The sequence below is a fragment of the Panthera uncia genome, chromosome F1, assembly GCF_023721935.1.
Source record: "Panthera uncia isolate 11264 chromosome F1, Puncia_PCG_1.0, whole genome shotgun sequence".
Classification (NCBI taxonomy): Eukaryota; Metazoa; Chordata; class Mammalia; order Carnivora; family Felidae; genus Panthera; species Panthera uncia.
In genome coordinates, this window is record NC_064813.1 from 16,820,162 (window position 1) to 16,833,999 (window position 13,838).

The 13,838-nt window shown below is 48.8% G+C and overlaps 1 protein-coding gene across 1 annotated transcript in view; it reads right to left on the reverse strand.

The window, feature by feature from the left end:
• Positions 1-13,838, reverse strand: part of TNR (tenascin R) — an 83,563-nt gene that overhangs the window by 47,769 nt on the left and 21,956 nt on the right. The window contains exon 7 of the mRNA XM_049633999.1: positions 7,309-7,494. Within this exon, the coding sequence (XP_049489956.1) occupies positions 7,309-7,494 (186 nt within the window). The remainder of the gene's footprint in view (positions 1-7,308; positions 7,495-13,838) is intronic.

A 13,838-nucleotide genomic window follows, 5' to 3' on the forward strand; every position in this document is an offset into this window, starting at 1 on the left:
GGGCACGCGAGCAGGAAGAGATTAATTAGGGCTGAAGAGCGAGAGGAATGAGCACATTGTCCCCTGCAGCGCAAGGGCCGTGGGTGATGAATGTAGAATGACTCACTTCCCTCTGTTTAGGAAACCTATTCTTCCAGCCTCCTGCTGCTAGGAGGGAAGTCATGGGGCGAAGCAGCCCCGAGAAGCTGAGATTGCTACCTCTTACCAGCAAAACCATGAATGACATCTGGGATCTGCAGGCTTGGTCGGGTTCAGGTAGATCCGTAGAAATGGGGACCCTTTCCATCTCTAAATCCCTGGGCTCATCTCCTGAGTACTGTGAACCTCAAGTCTACCAAACTGGGTGAGGGATTTGGTTGGCCCTAGTGCATTCACAGGACACCTGCTCTCAAAGGGAGGGGAAGATTGAGGACCCTGTGCCCAAGGAGTTTGCAGACCATCTCTCAGTTTTTACAACAATGATGTTATTATGTTGTTACTGTTAGTTTTCATGTTGGTCTCCTCACTAGACCCTTAGGCCTTGAGTTAAGGGATTTGACTTTTTTTTTATATTTTAAAGTTTTTTAAATGTGTTTTTAATTTATTTTGAGAAAGGAAGAGAGAGAGAAAGAATGCACACATGTAAGCAAGGGAGGGGAAGAGAGAGAGAGAGAGAGAGAGAGAGAGAGAGAGAGAGAGAATTCCAAGCAGACTCTGTGCTGTCACTGTAGAGCCCTACGTGGGGCTGGATCCAATGACCATGAGATTATGATCTGAGCCGAAATCATGAGTCAAGTGCTTAACTGACTGACCCACCCAGGTGCCCCTTGATTTTTTATATTTTAATTCAGAATGTAGCATAGTGGAAGAAATACGTGATGCATGGAAGCAGCATAGCAAGGGTGACAGGAATGCTGGAAAGACTTATGAGGGCATATCTGAACTGGGTTTTGAAGGATCAGAGGTATCTGGGCCGAGAAAGGGCATTGCGGGCAGAACGAATAACACAGGCAACAGCTGATCTGGTAAAATAACTCACGAAAACCAGGGATCTAATGGAGGGCCCCTCATAAGGAAGAGTTCCAACAGTGGAATTTGGGTACTAGAGATTTATAGATGGGAAATAATTGGAGAGAGACAGAGGATCTCCTGGGAACCCCTGACATCACACCAGATGGGCAACATCTACTTTTTACTATCATGGAGGTCTAAGCTCCCAGGCTCCCCATCCTTATCATCTTGGGTTATGGTGGATGCTTCTCCAGGGTTCCCTGAATGAATCAGGTTTTGGAGGACATCTACCAATTTTTTGAGTGTGGACAACGTTCAACCATCAAGAGAAGCAGTCAATCCCATGCTGACTTTAAGGGAAAGTATGACCCCACAAACCTATGTTAAAAAATAATAATACTAAGGAATATTCTAGAATGCAGCTCTCTTGTTGCCAGTGAGATTAATGATAAACATGGCCCATCACCCCTGTCCCGCAGGAACATCGTATCTCTGGGTCTTTACTGTAAATAGGCTCTCCCTGCTGAAGAAGCCAAAGCAGAAGATGAAAAGTTCCCACGTGGCTTTCTCCTGGTTCCTTTGCTCTAGTCCTTTAACACAAATAAGGGCACAGATGCCCTTATGTGCCAGCTCTGTGAGGAGGAAAGCTGTGGAAGCTTCTGGCCATTCCCCCCTCTCCTCCATGTGGGTCTTTGCAGCCCACTCCCCACTTTCTGGCCCCCAGAAGGCAGCACCTTGTTCAGAGGGTGCCTTACCAGAGTGGCCACTTGGGGTCGCTGTGACTTCACCTGAAGGAGGCTGAGAACCATCTGGCCTGGGCCACAGGCCTATTGCCCAACTCCTCCTCAGAAGAGCCTGCCTGGCATTGAAGGTCTGGCCCTGGGTCTGGTGTTTGTGCCCTGGCACATCAGGGAGTGCAGACAGGGTGAAGTGAACATCAAGTGCCTTGGTCAGCACTGTTTTGCCAGCTGGACTTCTCAGGGAGTCTCGGGTTTCTTCACGGAAAATCATCCTGTGGACATACACACGGACCTCTGCACCTTCGGGAGCCCACCTTCTCACCACCAGACCCCGTGGGAGCCCGGGGAGGAAAATGTGGGTTTGGGGAGAGGCGTCTGTTCCAAGCCCCCAGAAACCAGCGGCCTCCAAGGTGGCAACTCCCAGACCCAAGTCGTGACGTCGGCCTTGTGCGTGAGTGAATGTATCGTGTGTGGCAGCTGTAGGTCTTTGTCTCCTTGCAATCTTGTGTCGTACCGTGATGTCTGTAGGAATCTTCAAGGCCCTGGGTTTCCTAAGCCCGGGTGCTGATTTTTCTGGTTAGCAGCGTGTGGCCTGGGGATAGAGTTGCTCAGGGCTGTGATGAACTGGCTCTGGGGGCCTGGGTTTGAGCCCAGCACTCACAGGGCCATAGGGGCCAGCTCCTTTAACCTTTCTCTTGGCCACGGGGCTCCTCACGTGTGGGCTCCTGTTCATGCGGGAGCACCAGGCAGAAGAGTGTGGACGGCTGAGGACGAACCCCTCTTCCCTCCTGGCAAAACCCTGCAGCCACAGGCCTCTGATGATAGATATAGAGGAGTCACCTCAGACACAGAGCGGTGTTTATCATTTGCATTGGGTGGAGGCAGGGTTTTGTGACTGAATTCCAGTCAAGGAATGAGAATCTCCTTCTTTTCCCACCGTCTCCCACATTTTCTGTCTTTCCTTCCTCCTTCCAGAGTTTTCTTTAGGGTTTATGGTTTCTCATCGCTGCCCAGAAAACAGTGGTACGTGTCCTTGGTAAGTGCTGCCTGTCTAACCGAGAGGTACCTTGATGCGCCTGTGAAATACATAACTCTCAGAACCCCTTTGGGACTCCAGGTATGGTACACAGGCCAAGCACACATCATCCCGGCCGAGAGGGTGAGCCTACAAAACTGATCATTAAGGACACAGAAACCACCAGAGCAGAGGAAAAAAAATCATTGCAGACATTGAGTCTGTTGTTCAGAAACAAGTTCATACTCCAGAGGGAATTCACTGGGCATTGCCTGTGGAGAATAATGGAAAAGAAATGTCTGGCATTTTGTGCCCGGGCCTGGCCTCTGTGTTGCAAAGGGAGAGGCATGTGTGGGGAAAGGCTCTGCCAGGGGCCGCTTGCCGCGAGCCCTCTGCGTGACTCAGAGGCCCAGAGAGTCAGCCAGGGCCTGCGTCCCACAGCGCAGGGGTGATCGGTGGCTGTGAAGACGAGGGCTTCAGCAGGGAATAGCAAACACAGATGCCACAGGACGTCAGGGCTTAGAGTCAGCTGTGAGAAGAACGGGGGTGTGAACTTGTACTGGGGAGAGGCCAGGCTACTGTGCACCCAGTCTGAGCTTTGTGGGGATTAAAAACCATACCAGATCGAATGGCTGTTGAATGTTCACTATGAGTCGGTCTCCATCCCAGGTGCTTGTATACGCGGATATATATGATCTCATTTAACCCTCCCAACAACCCCGTGAGAAAGATGTGATGTTCTTCAGACCAGGGAACTGAAGCTTTGGAAATTGAAGAAATTTGCCCCAAACGCACATCCCTGAAGTCAGTCTCAAACCAAAGCTGGCAACTTCAGAAGCCATGCTCTGAACGAGCACCTCTCACAAATCACCTGGGGGTCTTCTAGAACGCAGTGACGTAAGTGATGTTATTCCCGTTTTACAGAAGACAAAACAGAGGCTTAGGCAGATTAAGTCAGTTGTCCCAAAGCACACTGGAAGTGGTCGTGCCTGGATGCAGGATCCAAAGTCCTGGCTCCTAACATGTTCCACAGAACAAAGCATTCAAATAAACCTGGGGCAAGGGGCAAAGGGACCTTGTGCTAAGAGTCTCCATTATGATTTTTTTCTTTCTCTTTTGTATTTATTTTTATTTTTACTTTTTAAATTATTTTAATGAGAGAGGGAGTGTGGGAAGCACAGAGGAAGAGGGAGAGAGAGAATCTTAAGCAGGCTCCATGCTCAGCACGGAGCCCAATGCGGGCGGGGCTCAATCTCTTGACCATGAGATCATGACCTGAGCGAAAATCAAGAGTCAGATGCTCAAGCGACTGAGCCGCTCAGGCACCCCTTCGGGGTCTTTTTTAAAAATGGAGATATAATTGACATATGACATTCTATTAGTTTCAGGCGTACAACATAACAATTCGATATTGGCATACGAAATGATAACCACGGTAAGTCTAGTTAACATCCATCACCACGAATAGTTATAATTTTTTTTCTAGTGATGAGAATTTTTAAGATCTACTTTCTTAGCAGCTTTCAAATATATGACAGAGTTTATTGACTACAGTCATCCCCATGACTTACTTATTTTATAGCTGGAAGTTTGTATCTTTGACCATTTTCATCCATTTTGCCCACCTCCCCTCCATCCCCCACGCCGGTCAACCCTCAGTCCGTTCTCTGTGACTATGTGCTCCGCAGTTGTTCTTGACTAGGAGGTAGGACATGTGAGGATGTGCAGAGTTGGAAGTTTCTACCTTCTCTTTCTGGCGAGGGAGGAATTGCCTCAGGTGAGCCCGAAATGCTCTTCCCACCTGTGGCTGGGGTCTTGCTTTATACATGCAAATAAACAACTTGTTTGGAATGAGAAAACAAAACAAAACAAAACTCAGGCCTTGGAGGCTGAAAAACTTTCCTTTTAGTGTCCAAGTTGGGGGGCGAGGGAAAAAACACAAGTATCTAGAGCTGGGATCAAACTTCTGCCTCATTTTGCCTTCCCTCCTTTCAAGTCCGTCCTTCTCTTCCCCCAGATACCACAGGAAGAGAGCCAATAACCCTTGTAATTTGCATCTCAGCAAGTACAGACATACTTGATTTCCTTACATGCCTATAATTCCTTCTTAAATCACATAAAGCTATTTGCCTTTATAAATCTCCCCAGCAGTGAGCTCCCTGGGATAATTACGTGGAATATATATTTACAGTTTTATTTCATAAGCTCAAGTCTAACCAAAAAATGGACCTCGCTAAGCCCACTCCTCAATAATTTCTCTGTTCCTTATAAGTCTACAGCATTTACATTTTGAGTGTCCTTTACTTTTAAGTTCTTTAGTACAAGCAGCCATGAGATGGAAGGCTTTTGACAAGTGTCAGAAGAGCTGCCTTGGAGCCACAGCTGTGCCTCTTGGGAGTTCTGCGAGCGTGGGCAAGTTTCCAGACTCTCTGGGCCTCAGTTTCCTCATCCAGAAAATGGGGATGGTGACATCTGTCATGAGGTTATGGTGAAGAGTCAATAAGCTATAACTATGGGGAGGTGCCTGGAATAAGATAGATGATCAATGAATGTAGAATCTTCTTTCCCAGGCCTGGGAAATAATAACTAGGACGTGACTGGATGCCACTCTATCTCTCTCAGGATTTTATGGCTTATCCTCCATCTGAACAACTAGCCATCGTTTTTGTAAATTGCTAATTGCCAAATCAGCCTGCGGCTCTAGGCAAGGGGGGGGGCTGCACTTGGACTCAGTTCCCTCCTGCATCATTTCAGTTTTTTTGTTTTGCTTAATCTTTGTGAATGTCTCCTTCTCTCTGTGGAGGCCTTTACACCAGCTGGTGTGTTCCTGCTATGTTTAATTCACCCCCATTAACCTGCTTGGTCAGCAGATCTTTCCATCTCCTTGCTGTGCTTCGAGGAGTGCGTCTGTCTGGAAAAAGCATTTATTATATTTACTTTAACTGGCCTCATTTTGCAAGGCGGTCTGGGATTTCGGTTCGGGAGGAAAACAGCTTTGATTATACTGCCCTTGTTTACTGTATGCACTCTTTGCTATGTATCCCTTATCTACTAAGATGGCAAGTGCTTTTGCAGGAAGCCAAGACACAAGTTAAATGAAGTCTCGGTGAGCTCACTGGTAGCCCCTGGGTGGCCGCTTTGCACAGTCTCCACCTGAAAACCATGCCCCACATTTCCAGTCATCTACCTTTCAGTGCAGTCCAGTGGGCAGGTTTTCCTGGATGGGTGTGTCTAAGGTCCCAGGAGGAGCACTGGCTAGGGGCCACATCCCCAGGGGGACAGGGAGTGCTCCCCAGCCAAGTGTCATGGTGATCTAGGGTGTTGACTTAGTCCGCACTATCATCCTCTCGCCCTCTGATTGCAGCATAGCTCCCTGACCAGTCTCTGCCTCTGGCCTTGCCCTCCTCCCACCCACTGTCCACACAGCAGCTACATCTATGTAGTCATTGTATCACCTTATTTAAAATCCCTCCATGACTCCCCATTGCCCTCAAGAATAAACTCAAACTCTTTATGGGGTGTATAGCATGAGTAGGCTCTCCCCTTCTCGAACTGGTCTCTTGTACTCTATGCCCCAGTCATAGTGAATGTTTGCTCTTTCTTTCTTCTCTTCCTTCCTTCCTTCCTTCCTTCCTTCCTTCCCTTCCCTTCCCTTCCTCCCTCCTCTTTCTTCTTTCTTTCTTCCTTCCTTCCTTCCTTCCCTTCCTCCCTCCTCTTTCTTCTTTCTTTCTTTCTTTCCTTCCTTCCTTCCTTCCTTCCTTCCTTCCTTCCCTTCCCTTCCCTTTCTCCTTTCTTTCTTTCTTTCTTTCTTTCTTTCTTTCTTTCTTTCCTCCCTTCCTTCCTTCCTTCCATCTATCCATCACTTACCTTGGACTTAGACACTTTGCTGGAGTCAATAGTGAGCAAAACCCAGTTGGTCCCCATTCACAGAGCTTTAGATCCAGGGTGGAGACCAACAACAGAATAATGACACCCACAGGGTATAATGATAACCTGAGCAGCACTGTGAGGACAGTGGTCACCAGTGAGAGGAGGCAGCAGGGCTGGATAACCTGATCTCACCTGGGGACCATGCAGGCTCCCTAGGAAGTGACAAGTGAACAAAGAGGTAAAAGGGAGGCAGACATAACCGGGTGAAGAGGATGGTGGGACAGCCTGACAGGTGGTGGGAACAGCATGTCCCAAGCCCTGTGGCAGCAGGGAAAAGGTGTTTGAGGAACTGTCGGACGCAGACCTGTGGTCCTGGAGCACGGGGAACACCAGGGCACATGGGAGGGCGGGGAGACAGGAGAAGACTGTGGGGAAACCAGGCAGGGCATGTGGGCCATGTGAAGAGGTTAGGAGAGAATGTGTGAAGGCTACCTGCGGTGGTCTGTATGAGACTTGTAATAGATTTGGCCAAGTGACAGAAGACAATGGAGGGCAGGAGATGCACAACAGGGACTTGAGAGAGTAAATGAGTGGGATCTGGGGATGGCAGGGTGGAGCTGGGTGCACTGGGAGGAGAGCGGTGAGGGTGTGGGGTTAGGAACCGATGTGCCCCCGGAGCCAGGGTGTACTCACCTGTGAGGGTGGCTCTGGTGGTTGGACCGATACTCTTGGGGACCAGCATCTCGTGGTATTGCTCACCCGCCAGGGTGCTGTACACGACCTTGTACTCCTGGACCTCTGCTTCACTGTTGTCCCACTCCAGATCAAGGCTGGTGGCCGTGTGGGAGCCAACCCGCAGGTTCTTGGGGGCGTCAATCTCTAAAAAGAGTCAGAAATCACCAAAATTTGCGTTTGTCACGCATCTTGAACTTTAACACGCTTTGGGGCGAGAGCCCGTAGCTCCTGACCCTCTGCTTCACGGTTTGAGTCAACTCCAGGGCTGGTCTTGAGCTTTTGGCCTGCCAGGTTAGCCACAACAGATTCTATGGGCAGTTTGGAGAATTTTACTTGGGAGTTAGATATCAACACACTTTACGCTTGCCCCATTTCCATTCAGGGAATGTTCTAGAATATTTCCCAAGTGATGGTGGTGGTATTCTAGAAATTTATTTTTGAGACAGAGAGAGACAGAGCATGAACAGGGGAGGGGCAGAGAGAGAGGAAGACACAGAATCTGAAACAGGCTCCAGGCTCTGAGCAGTCAGCACAGAGCCCGACGCGAGGCTCGAACTCACGGACCGTGAGATCATGACCTGAGCCGAAGTCGGACGCTTAACCGACCAAGCCATCTCTCTCTCTCTGTCTCAAAAATAAATAAACGTTAAAAAAAATTATTAGAAATTTAAAAATGAACCAGTTATCATAAGCTTGACACACTAAGTGAGGGAAAAACCACAGGAGGAAAAAAAATCAGAGACGGCTTCCAAGTGATTATGACAGAATAGAGTAATAGCAAATTTGGCCACCAAGTTCAAAGGAGACAGTTGATTGCAAGACTTTGAAGTATAAGCTGTCTTCCCTGGGTTTACCTGCATAGATACTGATGAAAGGTTTATAGGAAATTAAGTATACACCTAGGGGATGTGATGTAGTGGAAAGAATATAGGATTTGGGGTTAGACCTCTGAGCCCAGCTCTACCATAGTTAAGTCTTCGGTCATGTGAGGTGTCACTGGGCCTTAATGGCCACATCTGTAAAATGGGCTAATAACACCAATATTTCAAGTTGTCCTACAGATAGGACAGTGCATGTGACATGTGTGGCATGGTACCTGGTGCAAAAACAGGTGCCTAAACCCTGGGAGGACCTCCTGTTGCGTCTGAAGTTCGTCCTGAGTTCCAACAACATGGCGCCCCCAATGCTTGCTCTCTGGAGTTCCAAAGACTCCTCTGCAAAGGGAGACCACCAGCACACAATCTCTCCCACAGTCCTGGGTGGCTGATTCTCTCTCCCTGAGACTGGTCATCTCCTCAGGCTAATTTAGGCAGAAACAACATAAACAACTTGCAGGGTAAGAGGTCATGAAAACTGCCCCTTTAAAAAGTTCTCAATAAGTCTTATCTTTGAGACTTGAATTTCACTTTGAAGTGGACCAGCTCTTTGTTCTGAGAAAACCTCCAGCAGACTTCTAATTTGCAAATGCCAGGCAAGTATATACCAATTGTTCTTGGGGAAGACAGAGCACTGTGAATCAATCTGAGTGCAGCTGCTCCAGAGTGAGAAGTGTTCTGTTTAGTGATGTAAATTAGGTGAATCTTTTAGCAGATTTATGTCTCTGCAGCTTATTTTTTCTGAGGAATGTTTCCTTACTCAATGTGGAGCTGGCATGCAGGATTCTGTGCGTTCTTGACATGCTGGGTGTGTTATTTCTCTAGCCTTGGGATGGAGAGAGGGGCAAATGGGAAGAACATGCTGGATCCTGTGCCCCGAAATCTCACGCAGGAGCAGAGGCTGCGATAAAGGACCCAACCGGGTGTGGGGTGTAAGGCCTGAATGGACCCGGAGCAAAGGGAAGTTAGAGTTAGAGTTCAGGTTGAGTCCTGTACTTACCTACTGCTCTTCACGACTAAAAATCCCAGACCTTGAAAACTATGCTTTTTGTTTTCTGGAATTTTTTGGCCTTAGAACCTATGCACTGTGGATAGGGGGCAGTGTTTTCCCTGAAGGAACCAGACACTTTCCACATCAGCCATGCCAAAAGAGGTCAATTCTGGGAATAAGGGCTTGAGAATGTTGTAGTAGGCAGTTAGTTAGGTTCTTACAGGATGCTTGGAGGCCAGCAAAGGGGAGGTCATGGCCAACTGGGAGAAAGTCAGAGGCTGCCCTGACCTGAACCACAAGAAAGGGAATTAAACCAGACAGGCCCAAGATGGCTGACAAAGTAGGCCAAAGTTCACGTTATTCCTTCATTATACTACATTGCCATACTAAAATCTTTTCTTAAGGGTGCCATGACAGGAAACCCCTGACCAAATAAAGAAGAAAAAGTGCATATAACCCACATTCCTGAAGATACCACCCTGCTTCCAAGAGATCCCTGCCTCAAGTAATGAATATTCCATTCCCTTGTTAACAACTGTCAATAAAAGATGGAAACCCAAGTCCCAGTGGGCGCAGCTCTCCCTTGAGCTCTCCTGCTCTCACATCTAGAGAGTGTACTTTTGCTTTAATAAACTTTCCTTTATCCATTTTGAGATTATTTTTGTGACTGGTGTAAGAAAGTGGTCTAGTTTCATTCTTCTGCATGTTGCTGTCCAGTTCTCCCAGCACCATTTGTTAAAGAGACTGTCTTTTCTCCATTGGATATTCTTTCCTGCTTTGTCAAAGATTAGTTGGCCATACTTTTGTGGGTCTAATTCTGGAGTCTCCATTCTATTCCATTGGTCTATGTGTCTGTTTTTGTGCCAATACCATGCTGTCTATACACAATGGAATACTACAAGGCAATAAGAAAGAACAAAATATGGCCCTTTGTAGCAACGTGGATGGAACTGGAGAGTGTTATGCTAAGTGAAATAAGCCATACAGAGAAAGACAGATACCATATGGTTTCACTCTTATGTGGATCCGGAGAAACTTAACAGAAGTCTATGGGGGAGGGGAAGAAAAAAAAAAAGAGGTTAGAGAGGGAGAGAGCCAAAGCATAAGAGACTCTTAAAAACTGAGAACAAACTGAGGGTTGATGGGGGGTGGGAGGGAGGGGAGGATGGGTGATGGGTATTGAGGAGGGCACCTTTTGGGATGAACACTGGGTATTGTATGGAAACCAATTTGACAATAAATTTCATATTAAAAAATAAATAAATAAACTTTCCTACTTGTACTGCTCATCCGCTGTGTTGTGTCTGTCCTTGAATTCTTTCTCATGGCGAGACCAAGAGCCCCTGGCAGCTACAGCTTTTGGACGGGCTGGGTCAAGGCTTCAGGGCCTGAGGTCTCCCTAGTCCACCCCGCAACAGGAGGGGGTCTTAGGAATGGGGTGGAATGAAATGGTTTGCTCCCCTGGGTCTTGAAGCCTGATCTCTCTCTAGGGGGGACAACTCAAGGGCTCCCCTGTAGGTACGAGCTGGTCTGGTATCTGCAACAGGTCAGCAAGCCAGGGGAAGGCAAAGGCAGATGTCCAGGGTGGCCCTGTTGAGGGGCTTGGGGGCTGTGGACATCTAGTCCCTAAAACATAAAATTAGCTCACGCCTTTCTCCTGCTGAAAAATTGCCTGTTGCTTCCTATTACAAACTCCTAATCATCCCCTGCAGGGCTCTGTGCTTCTCAGACATCATCTTGTATCACTTCCACCCTAATTCACTGTGCTCCAGTTGTGCTGACGTTTTTTCTACTCCTGAAACACATCAAACTTACTCCCACCTCAGGGCCTTTGCACTGCCTGCTACTTTTGACTGGTATGCTCTTCCCTGGATCCACACATGGCTTAGGTCACTTAGGTCTTGGTTAAAACTCCACTCCCTCAATGAGGCATTTCTGAACCACTCAATCCAATGTGGCCCTTCCTCTGTAGCATCCATTTTGCTTCTCAGCAAAATTCTTCTGATTGAAGGATTCTGTGTGTTTCTTCTCCTCTTCCCCCGCTGGAATGTACCTCATGTGAACTGAGTTCTTATCTGTCTTGTTTATTCTGTAGCCTCAGTGCCTAGAACAGTGCTTGGCACCTGCTAGGTGTTCAATAGGCACATGTGAAGTGACTGAAAGTTCCGTTTTCGGTCTCGTCTGCCACCTCAAAGCCTTTTGAAAAGTCTTGTTAGAAGTTTCGACCGTGGGGCTGTGAGGGCGCTTGAGGCGAGGTGGTAGAGGGAAAAGTAGCTTTGACTGAAGGCAACTGGTCTCTGCTGGGGTGATGAATGCCATCCAGGCTGCACCTGCACGTGAGAGGATCCCCGCAGAATTGCTACTGAGCAGGTCGGGTCTCTGACTGTTGTGACGTGGGCCTCTGTAGTCGTTTTTGGCATTGCCGCAGACTGGGGGGCTCGAACACCAGAAATGTGTTGTCTCACAGACTGGAAGTTCAAGATCAGGATGTTGGAAGGGTGGCTTCCTTCTGAGGGCTGTAGGGGAGAATCTGTTCTAGGCCTGTCTCTGACTGCTTGCTGTCAATCTGAGGTGTCCCTTGGGCTTGTAGAAGAATCACCCCAATCTCTGTCGTGTATCTTCACCTGGTGCTCTCTCTGGGTATGTGTTTGCCTCTGTGTCCAAATTTCCCCTTTTTATAAGGACACGGTCATATTGGATTAGGGTTGGCCCCAACGACCTCATTTAATCTGGTCATCAGCAAATGCCTTATTTCCCAACAAGGTCACATATACAGGTACTGAGGGGTAAGACTTCGACATCTTTCTGGGGACACAGTTCAACGCATAACAGCATTCAAGAGAGGCTTGGGGCCTTCAAAGCAGCAGTCTCTGCTTAGCGGAATGCCCTGGAGGCCAAGTTTGGCGTCCTGAGGGATGTGCTCAGAGAGGACGCCTCTCCCGTGGACAGAAAGAGTCCCAGGATGTCCCCCATGAGGGCAACTGAAACCAGAGCCACCAAGGGCTGGGGCATCCTGGAGCTGGCTGCTCTCTAACCACTGGCCTAGTGTGTTTCCATCACGGCTCTTTCCTTTTGGGGAGCAGTTCTAAGACCCAGGCAACTATCGTGCTCACCGTGCAGGAAACAAATCTCTGCTTTAATTGCTTGTGCAATTAGTGCGCTCCTAGTGCCGGAGACGTCACCTGGAAAAACACTTTGGCTAATTTGAATTTAAGCGGAGCTCCGAAATGACTGAGGGCCCTGCCTCGAGGGTCTGGGCACCCTCTCCGCATGCATTCCGCAGGCAGCCCAGGGCCCAGGAGATCTCGAGCGGAAGCTGCTGGCATGTCCCCACCCCCACGCGCCCCTCACCCCCAGAGCGAGGGGAAGCAGGCTGGGGTTGCAGGCGAGGAGGCAGCTTCCCTAACAGCTGCCGATCCGCCGGGAGACCGGAAACAGAGCTGAAATTCGGGGAGCTCCGAGGAGGCAGAATGTAATTGTCTCGATTGGAATTTTCCTGGGCCACCAGCCAATCCTGCTTCCATCTTGTCGACCTAAGCATCAAGAATTTGCCTTTCATCATGCTGCTTGAGAGCGCCCTTCTCCTTTTCTGCCTCTTCAGACTCCTTATCTGAGCAAAGCACAAGGAAACCACTATTCAAACAAAAAACGGCCTTGAAATTCAGAATGGAAAGCAGGCCTCGCGGCCCCCAGGAGATCCCACCACCAGAGCAGGGCAGCAGGCAGGTGGGAGGGGTGGGGGAGGGGGGCTGACCTTGAATTCATCAGGAAGGGACATGGAGTAAGGTCATGCCGAGCCCTGATCAGTGTGGATTAAGTGAAGGAGAAGAAGAAGAGAGAAATGGGCAGAATTTAGTTCCTTTTTTTAGGTGTATATTCAGTCCCTGGGGATCCCAAGATGTGTTTAGTAGAACCTCGGACCGGGATCCCGTGGGTGGGGTGGAGTCTGGTACAGGAGCTGGGAGAAAGCCTCTCTCTCGGAATCAAACTCTGCCTTCTCTATGTTCTCAATGTCCACACTTGCTGCCTGTTAGCAGGAAGGCTTTGCCCTCTCCCAGGGTGTCCCTCTATGCAGAGGGAGCCCCATTATAAGACTCCAGCCTCCCTCTTGCCTAGGCTGGGGAAGGTGGACTTTGTAGCAGGACCTGGGCACTGCCCTTCTGCTCCCCTCTCTCATGGGAACCCGCTGCCCCCAGGGATCAGGCTTGTTCCTCGATGCTGTACCTAAATCCTAAGCCTAGTAGTCCTCCCAACTTCTGCCACATGGGGGCACTTGCCCAGGGCCGCAGGGACCATCACCTTGGGAGCCCATCTATAGCTCTAACACTAAGTTGCAGGCTCCAGTCTAGGGGATATTTTGGCTTCCATCTGTCGTATCCTTTGCTTTATTTATCAACTGATTTTAAACACCGCTAAAGGATACTGGTGCTGTTTATTGAACCACCCGAAGCCCCTCGGCTGGCTTATCCCATCCCATAACAGCCCTTAGGCCACAACCCAGGTAGAATGCTCGAAGTAGCCATTCTTCTGCTTTACCCCGCTGGGAGATGCTGGCTCTCAGATCTTACAGATGCTAGCAGTTTCCTTTGATCCCTGGATGACTTGGAGTTGGCAAAGACATT